Source organism: Pezoporus occidentalis, unplaced genomic scaffold, assembly GCF_034315485.1.
Source record: "Pezoporus occidentalis ecotype Australia unplaced genomic scaffold, CSIRO_AGI_Poc_V1 ctg24, whole genome shotgun sequence".
Taxonomy (NCBI): Eukaryota; Metazoa; Chordata; class Aves; order Psittaciformes; family Psittacidae; genus Pezoporus; species Pezoporus occidentalis.
In genome coordinates this window covers 7,624,566-7,637,767 of record NW_026914285.1, presented here as the reverse complement: position 1 = coordinate 7,637,767, position 13,202 = coordinate 7,624,566, and the positions used below count along the sequence as shown (strand labels likewise).

Below are 13,202 nucleotides of genomic sequence, written 5' to 3'. Positions count from 1 at the left end.
TGGGAGGTGATGGGAGATGATACGAAGGGCCTGAAAAAGAGAAAGGAGGTTAGTATATCATGCTTCCAGGTGAGGGTGGGAAGATGGTGGCACATGTAGTAACAGGGAAAGAAGTTGGGGAGTACATGGTTCTTTTTGATGAACGACAAGGCAAGAATTTTGTTACAAACTTTATCTTCATGGTAGGGTGCTGAGCATCATGAGTGAGAAACAACTGTTTACACTGACCCTTTTTGCAGTTGATACCCTCTTTGCTAAGGCAGGGGCTCTGCTCCAGACTTGGTGGAACACAGTGAGCACATACAAATGAAGGAAAAAAGGAGGGGGGCTGATAAGAGTAGAAGGCTGATAAGAGTAAGACTTTTAACTTTTGCATGGGATTTTAGGGAGCCACAGCTTAACTGTCTTTTAACAAGGAACTGAGTATTCCGTTGCCATTTGGTTGCATCTTTATTTTGCACTGCCTTTCTCACAGTGCTCCTTTACTTAGTGTCCTGCATTGCTGTTCATTGTTCTTGAGCAATATTCCTGAAACGCGTTCTTCTTTTTTTTTTTTTTTTTTTATCCTGTTCCACTCTTTAATTTCTACTTCTGGCTTTTCTGTGGGGTTTTTTATCTTACCAGAGTGTGAATTTTCAAACTAATCACTTTCCTATTTTGATACTTAATTCAATTGCAGCATTCCCCCTTAGTATCTTTAAAATCTTGACATCAAATCTTTTATAATAGGCAACTGTCTGTATTTTACAAGAAGATGTGTCTTTCTTAAGGTATCTCTGGTGCTGGTAAAGCTCTTTTTCTGATGCTTTGGCAAGAAATAGGCCAGAAAGACAGGAGAAGAGAACCGAATCCCGCATGTGGGAAGGATGAAGGTGTCACCAAAATCTAGGAAAATAACCTCTCCAACCAGAATGACAGGTTAGAAAGCTGACAAAACTTTATTATGGGTAATTATTACTTTGTTACTGGGGTGCATGGGGAATATCTCTACCTATCATGCACGTTGAGAAGAGGCAGTTTACATGCCTTTGTTATATACATAGTAATCATAATTCTATGAAATGCCTGCCCAATTCTTGTGAATCATTGCGTATCGTAATTCGGGTAGACAGGGCTGCGGTGCAGACACTGTAAATTCGAGTAGTGGTCTTTGAGGGTCATAGTGATTGGAGAGAAATTCCCCCTCCCCCCCCATTTTACCCTCTTACGGAAATCCGATGGTTAAGGACATTGGAATGTGTAATTAGTCTTTCCAATTAACTGTATGTTCTTGTTTGGCCTAATTTAGGACCCTGAGATGTTCCTTGTGTTGTTTTCTTTTGCAACTGTTTACTTATTTCTTAGGCCTTTACCAACAGGAGGAAGGCCTACGTTGATTTGAGAGAAGACACACAGTCCTCCTTACATGCCTTCCTTATCATGAGAATCCTAGTAGCCTTGTCCATACTTGTTTTAGTTCAGTATCAAAGGGAATTCATTGAGAGTCAGAAATTTTGGGTTGATACGTTTTCGGCATGTTCAAAAAGATGTTGCAAAAGCAGACATCTGTTCACATCTGTTGTGCAACTGCAACATGTAGAAACACTCTTGGCTCTGCCTAGCCATAGCAGATATGGAGGGGTGCTGGGGGGCAGGGCACACTCCTGTCTCGGCCCCAAATCATGTTCACTTATTGTACTGGGGAATTGGGAATATGAGGAGCAACGATGTTGGCATCAGCAGGTTGCTGATGAAGGTGGCATAGCAGTGGTGCAGTTGCTGCCCTGACTGTGTTTGGGAAATGCCATGAAGTTGGAACGGAAGAATTCAGATACTTCTTCCTGGACAGCTGAAAGGGGAACTCAGAATTGATTATTAATTCTGCTTGGTTTTATTAAGCTCAGCCTAGGGGTAAGCCACAATGGTGTTTTGTAGTGAAGTTTATATATTCCTTTATGGGAGGTGCTTGGAAAACATTAATTGAGCACATTGTACTTTACCTTTGGAACAGTGGAAAATGACACAGAAATAGAATTATAGGCTGGCTTGGATTGGAAACGGACCTTAGAGGTTGTCTAGTTCCACGCTCCTGCTGTGGTCGGGGACACCTTCAGCTAGGCCAGGTTGGTCAAAGCCGCTTCCAGCCTGGTTCATAGGTGGTTTGGGAGATGGCTGTGGGCACCTGAGGTGGCACCCCAGGCCCAAAGGGAGGTGGTGAGGACCGCTTGGCAGAGGGACAGGAGACAGCTCAGGAAGAAAAGGGGCGGGGCCTGCGCCGGCCCCTCCTGACTCCTGTCGCTCCGGTCGCTGGGGTGTGCAGCCGCGTCGACCAATCGTGGCGCCCCGTCCTCAGCCAGCCTCTGGTGACGCGCAGCGCTGGGTTGCGATTGGCGGTGGGTGGCGTCGCTCGCGGGTCTCTCAGCCCCCGCGGCCGCGCTCACCGCAGGCGGAAGAGTCTCGCCCAGGACGGGGTACGTGAGGCCGTGGTTTTCGTGCCGCTCCGCTGGCGCCGAAGGCGGGGCGAGGGGGGGCCGGCGGGGCAGGGGACAGCTCGCGGCCGATGCAGCCGGAGGGGGCCGAGGGAGGTGCTGCAGGGAGGGGTAGCGGGAGGAAGGTGTTGGCAGGAGGGTAGCGTGGGACACCCTCCGCCGGCGGCGCGCTCCCGCTTGCTTCCAGCGGCCCTCGCGTGCCCGTGGGGAGCAGCAGCGGCTCTTCCCTCCTTCACCTGCGCCCGAGACGGCCCCGTGCGGCCCGGCGCGGTGCCCGCGGCTCGCACGCTGCCCAGGGTGTTGGGCTGGAGCAGAGCGAAGGGGCTCGGCTTGGCGCGGCCCGGGCTCGGTGCTGGGGGTGGCCGTCCGCGTGTGCCGTCTCCTCGCGGTGGGGCCGCGACCTTTCACCATAGCGCGGCCGCGGCCGCAGGAATTCACGGGCATGGCTCTCCCCAGGGAGGAGGGTGACCGGGTGGCAGCGGGGCCCGGCCGCTGCAGGGACGCGGTCGGGTGTCCCTCGGAGTGCCATTAACCGCGCCTGGGAAAGGGAGCGGCGGCGCTGAGAGGGAAAGTTTGAGGTGTAAAGAGGACATCTTTATAAAATGACTTATTTTTTGTCTAAGTAGTGCTGCCCTCAGCGTAACAGTTACTGTCAGGACTGATTGCAGCTTTGGGGTTCCACCTCATACTGCCCTGTGTGAGCCCATTAAAGAAATATCGATGCACTTAGTATATACTCATGAGCAAAAATAGGCCTGTGGATAATTGCAGAATTGATCTTTATTTCTGCCTTCAGTCTTCAAACTTTAATATTGTTCTTAAAGAATGCTTGCTGTAGACAGCAGCCACAGTGCTCTATGGCTGAGCATCACAGATTGATGTAAGGTGATTACTCGTTTAATAATTTTGACGCAGAGCCTCATTTTTGTGTAAGTTCATTTAAAAGTTCCTTTCTTACTGTCTTTCTGTGATATTTAAAAACTAGCCAATATAGCATAGTGGTGTGGGAAACTGAAAGCAAAACCACGCGTAATGACTGAAATGAGTTAGTGGTCTAAAGATCCCCCTTAAAAAAATAGTGGACTTAACAGAAATGTTCACATAAGCTCCTTACAGTGACCAGTGACCAAATATCTTATCATAGTACATTCATATGGGGAAAGCATATGGCTTGAAGCATGTTCTGGTTGGTTACTTGTGGAAGATGCTGTCATCTTCTTCAAGGAAAATAAGCTTTTCTTATTAACTTTACATTTCTCTCTTCATTCTATTTTTTACTTTCTTCTTAGGAGGTTCCTTTCTTCACTAACCTGATGGGTTTTCAGGGCCTTTGTGCAGCTTAAGACAGTTTGTTTCTAGCAGACTTTTTGCATTTTCTTGCAGCTGCTTTTAATATTTTGTTCAAGTGAAATCCATTCATTCTGGGAGAGAGAAACATACTTCCGATTCTTGTGTTTTCATTTAACTTCATTTGCCTTAATAATCTAGTAGTTGTTTTAACCTGAGCACTAGTATCCACCAAGTGTTATTTTTGCAGTGAGTATAGCTGTCTTCAGTCACCAGTTTGTTCTTCAAGTGTTCTTGTATTTCTGTTTATTCAACATAAGTGAGAAATGCTTCCTCAGAACAGTGGGAGAACCTGTCTGCCCTTGGAAAAGGGGAGGAGACAGATTGTAGGAAGGGCGTTGAAGGACAGCTAATGAAAGGGGTTTTACCTGTTCCGTTGCCGTGAAGTATGTGGCTGTAAAAGTTTAAACCAAGAGAGCAAGTTTTGTACCTTTATTCAGGTAAGAAACTCCAGCTGAAAGTGTCTGTCTTCATCAGAGTTTTCTGTCTGTGTAGTAAGATATAATTGGACTAAAACCTGTGCATGTGTCCATAGAAACGCATATGAGGATAAACTTTAGCCTAGCTCTTGTGGTCTTGGTGGAGACTCAGCTTCAGTATGTCATTGGCCTTTCACAGTTGAAATACAGGTTATTTTTTTCCTTTTTTTTCTGTGGGTGTTGAGAACTAGATATATATGGAACATTGTCATAGAGTCATAGACTAGTTTGAGTTGGAAAGAATCCTAAGATCACCTAGTTCCAACCCCTTCCATGGGTAAGGACACCTTCCACTAGACCGGATTGCTCAAAGCCCCCTCCAGCCTGGCCTTGAACACTGCCAGGGATGGGGCAGCCACAGCTTCTCTGGACAACTTGTTCCAGTGTTACCACCCCTGTAGTAAAGAACTTCTTCCTAATAATCTAATCTAAAGCCATTTCTTTCAGTTTTAAACAGTTGCTCCTTGTCCTGTCAGTACAGGCCCTGGTAAAAAAATCTCAATTTTCTCATAAGCACCTTTTATGTATTGAAAGGCTTCAGTAAGGTCTCCCTGGAGCTGACTGCAAGGTTGAAAGAGTTTTGCTAGAATGAATGCTAGTTAGTTTTTGGTTTGGAAGTTGACTTAATTATATTAGCTGACGAAACAAATTATACATCCCCTTTAAATCATAAAAGGGAATGTTGTTGGTTTTGGTTTTGGTTTGTTTGTTTTGTTTCAGCCTTTTAGAACTAGAACTGTTTTGTAGAAGTAAGATTTCTTTCATTAAGTTATCCAGTCATTTAACAGGCTATTAAGTGTCACAGGAAGGTTGAGGTTGGAAGGCAGCTCAAGAGGGCATCTTGTCCACCATCGCTGTCATGCAGGGCCACCCTGAGTCAGTTGCCAAGGACTGTGTCCAGACAGCTTTTGAGTATCTCGAGGATGGAGGTTCCACAACCTCTCTGTGCAGCCTGTGCCAGTGCTCAGTTACCCCCACAGAGAGAAAGTGTTTCCTGATATTCAGAGGGAATTTCCTGTGTTTCAGTTTGTGCCAGGTACCTCTGGTCTTGCCAGTGGGCACCACTGAAGAGAGCCTGGCTGTGTCCTTGTTGCACCCTTCCTTTAGGTGTTCATGGACATTGATAAAATCCCCCTGAGCCTTCTCTTCTCCAGGCAGAACAGTCCCAGCTTTCCCAGCCCTTCCTCACAGGAGAAATGCTCCAGTCCCTTTATCATCTCTGTGGCCCTTTGTTATACTCTCTCCAGCACTTCCATGTCTCTTTTGTACTGGGAGCCCAGAAGTGGACACAGAACTTCAGGTGTGGCTTCATCAGTGCTGAGCAGAGGGGAAAGATTAGCTCCCTCCACCTGCTGGCAGTGCCTGATGCAGCCCAGGGTACCATTCACCTCTTTGCTATAAGGCACATTGCTGGCTCTGGTTCAACTTGGTGTCAGCCAGGACCCCCAGGTTCTTTTCTGCCAAGCTGCTTTCTAGCAGTGTGGCCCCCAGCATGTACTGGCAAATGGAGTGGTTTGGGTGCAAGACTTGGCACTTCCCCATGCTGAACTTCGCATGGTTCCTGTCAGCACGTTTCTCCACCCTGTCAAGGTACCTCTGGGGGCATCCAAGTAGAGGGTGAAAAATAATTCCTTTTTGACATATCAGAAATATTTTTCCAGTCTTTTGTCTTGACCTGCTTTCTGAATTACAGTACTTTATGTTCTGTTTGAAGGAGATGATTACATTTAGCTATGTTAATACTATTTAAATGGTCCTTTATGGGAAAGAAATCCAAAGGAAAATAGAGCTTTGAAGAAATACAGCTTCAATTACTCTGAAGATGCCTGAAAGTGTATTTACAGGCAAGGTAATGACTTCTGTAGGTTTGACATAACCATCATTGTGTCCAGTGGGGAGAAGAAATAGCACAGCATGCTTGCCTGTTTACTTCTACCTGTGGCCAGCTGCACCACAGGGTGAGAACCATGTGGTGGTGACAACAGTGGAAACCATGAGCTGGCAGGGAAAAGGAGGGATTACTGCAGGATGAGGGAGAGACACATTCACACTTGAAGAGGAAAAAAAAGTACAGACGGAGCCATTTTAAGAGTGGAAGAGAAGGGAGGGCTGTAGGAGCAGTCATAAATCTGGAGTAGCACAGTGCGGCAGTTGTGTGTGGAAGTTATAGAGGAACAGGGATCTGAAAATTGCTAGGGAAAAGAGTAGTCTGGGAAAACAAATACATGGTTGAGCCCAGGTACTGTACAAAAGTAAAAGTGATTTTGGAATTGAGTGGTTGATTTTAATGCTTTAAGGAAGCTTCATAATTATGGATGGATTTCTGGGACTAGATTTAGCAGGACAAAGTTTTTAATCTTATTCACAGGAGGTGGCCTGTGATTGCAGTGTAGGCTGCCCTGCTTTTGGCTGGCATAGAGTTAATTTTCTACCTAGTAGCTGGTGCAGTGCTGTGTTTTGGCTTTAGTCTGAGAACAAAGCTGATAACACACCAATGTTTTAATTGTTGTTGAGTAGCACTTGCCCTGATCAAGGACTTTTCAGTCTCATGCTCTGCCAGTGAGGAGGGACACAGGAAGCTGGGAGGAAGCAGAGACAGGACACCTGACCCAAACTAGCCAAAGGGGTATTCCATACCACAGCACATCATGCCCAGTATGTAAACTGGGGGGAGTTGGCTGGGGGTGCCAGTTGCTTCTTGGGAACGGGCTGAGCATCGGTCAGCCAGAGGGGAGCAATTGTACTGTACATCACTTGTTTTCCTTCCTCTCTTTATCCACTACTAGTAGTATTATTATTATTACATTTTACTTTTATTTTAAACTGTTCTTGTCTCAACCCCAGGTTTTACCTTTTTTTCTGATTCTCTTTCCCAACCCACTGGAGGGAGGGAGGAGGTGGTACTCAGTTGCTAGCTGGGCTTGACTCATGACACAGGCAAACTCTGATTATGTATTTATTTATTTAATCATCATTTATTTATTTAATCATCATCTGTCACCAAATTGAGAACTGTCTTATTTCAGTCACTTTGTAACTAATTAACTTTGCTTTTTTCTTCCTGCATTTAAAGTTCTGTGTGATGCTCTCTCTGTGAAGTGGGACATTCTTTATCCTTGGTATTTGTTGATTCACTGTGTTGATCCCTTTTTCCCCTCTGTCAAAAGGGCACTGTATTAGCTGTCTGTTTTGGAGACTGAAAATACGGGTATCTTACGCAAGGTTCCCTGGCCTGATTCAAAGATCATTTTCTGGTCTACATAGGAAGCCCTATTGTATGTATCTTACTGTTTTGAACTTACAATGCCAGGGAGAACATTGTGGTTTGAAGATGAAACTTAGATTGAAATAGTTGCTAGTTTGCTATTTTTCTTTGCTTGCATTTGTTCTTGTGTTTAATTTGAACAGTGTATTCTATTCTGTTTCTTTTCCATTTCAGATACGATGATTTATATATAATGCCTAAGTTTTTGGGTTGTGTGATGATCTTCATTTGCAGTTCTGTTTGTAGGGTAGGTTGTTGTTTCTTTTTAAATGTAGCTCAATATAGAATCCATAGAGGAAAATGGGATACTTAATTCTGTAAAGAAAACAAACCCAGGTATTGTAGGAATTGCTCATGAGAGTTGTCAAACATCTCAAGGTTTTGCTACTTTGTATTAAATGCATCTTTGGCTGTGTTTCAGGTCTTGGGGACAAAGCTGTTAATGGAAAAATTAATGTGTAAGTACAGAATAAGAAGAGCAATCTAATCTTTGAGGAGATGGCAGGATTCCTGGACAACTTCCGCTGGCCAGAATGTGAGTGTATTGACTGGAGTGAAAGAAGAAATACTATTGCTTCAATAGTTGCTGGTGTATTGGTAAGTTTTGAGAGGATACGAATGAGAACTGTGTGGACAAATTTGAAACTATGACGAACAGTTACATTTTTGTTTCAAGTTTTGTACAGTTCCACTGTTAATTGCATGTCATCCCATGTATTTTTTTAAGATCGTTTTTAAGTGCAATTATTAAAAAGCCTTTTTACATAACTTTGCATTTTGTCTGATAACGATGTACCATTTCTGCACTCTTCCTTAAAAAAAATTGACATTCCTACTGATTTTTTTGCATAATTAGGTATGTGAGAACACCAGTGTTACACATGGTTTGCATCTCATGTGTTTATAATTTGAATTCTTGTTTTTAAAGCTGTTCAGGGAGTTTAAACAAACAGTGATACTTAATTTGAATAGAAAATGTGACCAGATGCTTCTCTGAAGATGCTAAGTTTTATGTGGAAACTGCATATCAAACAGATTTAGAGTCCATCTTAAAGCTAATAACTTCCTAGAGTAGTTTGCACTTGTTGAATGACAGTTAAGCCAATGGTATGCATGAACTTTTGCCATGTTTTGTCAGTGTGTCTCTGTAGCCTTTCAGCCTTGTGATACTGTTCTGTTTTATTTCTAGTTTTTCACAGGTTGGTGGATTATGATAGATGCTGCAGTAGTTTACCCTAAGCCAGAACAAATGAACCACGCGTTCCATACTTGTGGAGTGTTTTCAACACTAGCTTTTTTCATGTAAGTGTTCTTATGTAAAGGGAGCTCTTATAAACATGAGCTGTTAAACACAATTTTTACTAGACTGTGTGGTATATGATAAAACTTTGAATCGCTTGGTTGTAAATGACTTAAGAGTAATCTTGTACCTTTTTGCATGGCAGTGTAAAGGCTTTTTTTATTTTACCTGTGGCCTTTGTTTCTGATCATAGTCTGTTTATTCATTGTTCTGTCTATCTGCGCCCCCATCTGTTTAGGGTCACTTGCTTTTCCTATGCACTTCAGCTGAACGTTAGAAAGCAGACATTATGCAAGTGGCTTTCTATAATAAGTATTTAGATTCCTAGATCAGAAATTATATAATGCTGTCCCAGTTGCTTACTTCAATATAAAACATTTTACTGCATTTGCCCCTAATTTTAAATATTTTTTACAGCTTCTCTGGCCCAAAACTTCCTCAAATGGGAGAGGTAGTATTATAGCTAGTGTTGTTATAAAGAGGTAAATGTGGCAAGCTTGAAGTAATAGCTTTTATCAAATCCTAGAGTGATGGTGAGAAAAAGATGCGTTTGGATATGCAAGACCTTCTTAACACTTGGTGTCTGAAAGTTTCTGGTGTTTTGTATTTTTTTTCCCTCAGCAGTGTAACTTGCTTTAGGAAAATGTATTGTCCCTCCTTAAAGGGTGTCTCTCACTTGAAAACTTACAGTATTCATTGTGAAGGAAAGCAACTTATATCAGAATCATGAGAGCACTCATTATTGGCTGTTATTATTCCTGTGAAGTGGCTTTAGATAGTTTTAAAACTTGAACAGCCAGAAAGTGACCAGAAATATTACAGTCACTAAAAAAGGGCGATTCTGTCATCTTACCTGTTTGGTAATATAAAAATTGACTTAAAACTTAGGAACAAATACAGGGTTTGCTTGAAATCCAGTTGGAATCCTTCAGTTAAGGAATAATACGTGACTATATAGAACGACAAATCATTTTCCCAGAATTTGTTGCATCTTAAAAAAAGCCAGCTTTTTACTTACAGCTTTAAATCGATTTTCTAATAATCTGAAGTGTATACACTTTCTTTATTCCTAGGATAAATGCTGTATCAAATGCGCAGGTGAGAGGAGACAGCTACAGTGATGGATGTTTAGGAAGAACAGGTAAAACAACTCTAAAAGTCATGCTAAATTGAAAAAGTGGTTATTTAGGTGTTGGGTTTTTTTCTAATTGGTGTTTAAAGAAATCATAGAAGTTAAGGAGTAGGAGAGAACTTCACAGAAGTTCATTTCTGTACAAAATTAACACTTGGAGATAAGTACTGTCATTGTTAAAAAGCTAAACTTAGAAAAATTCAACTTGTGTGTATCTCAAATACCTAAAGTTTCCTCTGCAAATTCCGTATAGCTGCTAGGAGAAAAAGATTTCTGCTTCGTGGCAGGCTATGGACCAGACATTCTATAAGAATGTCTTATTTTAGAATGTATTGTAAACATTCTGTTTCCTTTGTATGTCACCTACTGTGTGGTGTCTGTGGACTTGCTGTCCTCTCTTTGCTTTCATTCATAATTCCCTTGCTATTTCCCATGTGGATCCCAGCATCTGTTTTCATGCGAGTTGTAGAATGCCAGACCAGAAATCTGGTAGGATTTACCAATTTCTTTGAACTGGCATATGATGCTTTTTTTTTGCATGTCATTCCTAAGTCAGCTTGAGAGAATCTTTGCCTAGAAGTACTTTTCCTTTCCCACGAGTGAGCAGGTTGATTATTTTCCATGGCATCATCTTCCTTTTGCAGGCAGTAATGCCTAGCTGTGGTAGGTATTTTCAGATGTTGCCCATCTGAAAATATCTCTCTGAAGTAAGCACAGGAAGTGTTTGTTTTATGTGCCCCATTGGAATGCCATCTTTTCCTTAGAAACAGTATAGGTTTGGCAAAGTACCTTGTCATTAGTCCATTCCAAGTTGTGTTAAATGATGTTACAGGCATTGCCTACAGGTGAGGAGAAATTTCTGATAGTTGTGTCTGCTCACTAAAATAAGGGGAATCCAGCTACTATGTGTTCTACTAGAGAAGGCCAATTTTGGTTTATCTTGTCCTTGATACAGGGTTTAACACTTCCCCTTTGTGCCTCCAGCAAGATAATACGTCATAACAGAGTAGTACCTTGGATTGTCTGTTGCTACAGATAATAGCCTATGTAATTCTCAGAGGTTTTAATATTTCCCGCAGGTGCTCGTGTCTGGCTCTTCATTGGCTTTATGCTGATGTTTGGTTCACTTATTGCTTCAATGTGGATTCTTTTTGGAGCATATGTAACACAGAGTAAGTTGTGTTTATTTTCACATATAGAAAAGTACTTTTACTGTCAGCCAAAAGGCAGAAAATCCAGAAGAACGGAAGCACGTGGTGAGTTCTTGTCAGAGCCATACCATCTGGTTTTGTAGTCAGAGTGATACTATGAGCAGCAGTCTAAATTGTACAGTACAAAAGAATTTACTGTTTCCTTTGTTACTTACTTTGCAGACACTAATGTTTACCCTGGATTAGCAGTGTTTTTCCAAAATGCGTTGATATTTTTCAGGTAAGTTATCTGGGCACATATCACTCCTTCCAAGGGGTATCTGACCTAACCCGCTTCCATGGACATTAATACTCCTGGAAAATGAGTTCTGAAAGCTGGAGGCTGACTCCGGGCTTGGACCTGACACATTGTGGAGTTTGCTGCTCTTAATGCAGGACCCTCTGTCTATCGGTTCATTACCCACCGTGACCTTAACATGAGGGGGGTGACATGTAAACCAAAGGGACCTCTTGGGTCACTTGAGTAAACCAACATAATTACACAGAACTGATGTGAAATTATTCAGTGCATAAACTGATCAAACTATTTCTTAAAAGCTGCATTTTTTTTCTCTGCTACTTTTTTCTACTCCCTTAGCTCCAGTGCTCAGAACCACTGTTTTTATTTGCCCCTTCTCAGCCCATGAGAGGCTCTTCATTTCCTTCAAGTTCCTGTTAGTCCAGCTTGCCCTGATCTATAATGTGCCTGACCAAGAATATAGACAGTATTCTTGATAAGATGCTGTCAGTGTCAGGAGAATGGCAAGAATACTTTAATCTCTGTACTACAAATACCATGCCATATATCCTAACAGAACTGAGTGGGCGATCATATTGCCCTTTTCCTGACTGTTTCGTACCAATAGCATTTTTTTCCTAAGAGTATGTCGGTATGTTTTGTAATATTACACTTAAATCAATTTCTTTTATTTGGCTTAGTATCAGTAAGTATATCGTGTGGCACTTCAGAAATATTTATATCTGTAGTAACTTTTTATATCCTGTACTCTCTAATCCATGGATTTTATTATTTAATAAAAGACAATGAAAGCATTAAATAGTGTAAGTTCCAAGATCAGTCACTGCCGAAGTTCTTTTGCAAGCTCTTACTCACTTGAATTACGGTGCTAAGAGTTTTCTTTTAGTACCATACCAAATGCCTTGCGGCGAGTTAGATTGGCTCCACTTTGCTTCCCTGTTTGGAAAATCAGTTGTGTTCTGGCAGAAAACAGCAGTTCCCAAACCTCTTTTGTAGTCTTGCACACGGTTTAAATGGGATAGTGCTGAAGGCAGCCTTTGGAGAATTGTTTCATCATGCCTGAAATCTTTAGTCTTATTTCAGTAGTTTGGTGAACTTACTTCTGAAGCTGCTTCTTGTTTCTGAAAGTGTGTTCTCTGTACCTAGATGTATTTTAGGTTTATTTGTTTCTTTTTGTCTTCTCAAACTTGCAAAATGACAGTCTTCTTACTAAAAAAAAAAAAAAAAAGCTTTTTTTTTATCCCTTGAACTGCATGTATCCGTCAGGACTCACGCTTCTGCTCTTGTTACCCCACCAGTGTTTTTTACTTAACGTTGTATATTAGTTGTTCTCTGGTTAATTGACCAGGTGTCTATCACTTATTACTGTTGTTCTCAGGGTCAGTATTTCTCATTTCCCTCCCTCTTCATTCTCTTGTGATTTAGTGTGACTCTGCCACCTCTTTGGCTATAAGGGGAAATAATTCATGGTATAAGAAACAATCAGGAAATCATGCTTGGTTTTGTTCCCTCAACATTTTTTGTTTTTCATTTATGACAATATGTAATTGCATCCAACCTTATAAAAGGAATTTTGGAAGTCAAAATGTAATTTGGATCTCGCTTACCTCCCCCAGGGTATTTTCTGATTCGCTCCTAAAAATGTAATAGGTTGCATTTCATCCTGGCATAATGCGTTAGGTTCAGCTGATTGGCGGATGCCAGGATGAGACTTGCTGCTCTGTAACTGTCTGGATTGGTCCTACAATCAGTTAAATTCTGC

General features: G+C 42.0%; 1 protein-coding gene across 4 annotated transcripts in view; it reads left to right on the top strand.

The window, feature by feature from the left end:
• The window catches only part of TMEM50B (transmembrane protein 50B), a 32,361-nt gene that overhangs the window by 6,824 nt on the left and 12,335 nt on the right, over positions 1 to 13,202 (top strand). For 3 of the 4 annotated variants that reach the window (XR_009965528.1, XM_062622242.1, XM_062622240.1), the window contains exons 2-6: positions 7,981 to 8,156; positions 8,749 to 8,861; positions 9,933 to 10,000; positions 11,071 to 11,163; positions 11,365 to 11,422. Coding sequence is in view for 3 of the 4 variants with exons in the window: in XM_062622242.1 (XP_062478226.1) it covers positions 8,058 to 8,156; positions 8,749 to 8,861; positions 9,933 to 10,000; positions 11,071 to 11,163; positions 11,365 to 11,422 (431 nt within the window). In the remaining variant the exon portion in view is untranslated. Of the gene's footprint in view, positions 1 to 7,782; positions 7,807 to 7,980; positions 8,157 to 8,748; positions 8,862 to 9,932; positions 10,001 to 11,070; positions 11,164 to 11,364; positions 11,423 to 13,202 lie in introns of those variants that run through there. The other variant, XM_062622241.1, reaches the window with a different exon arrangement.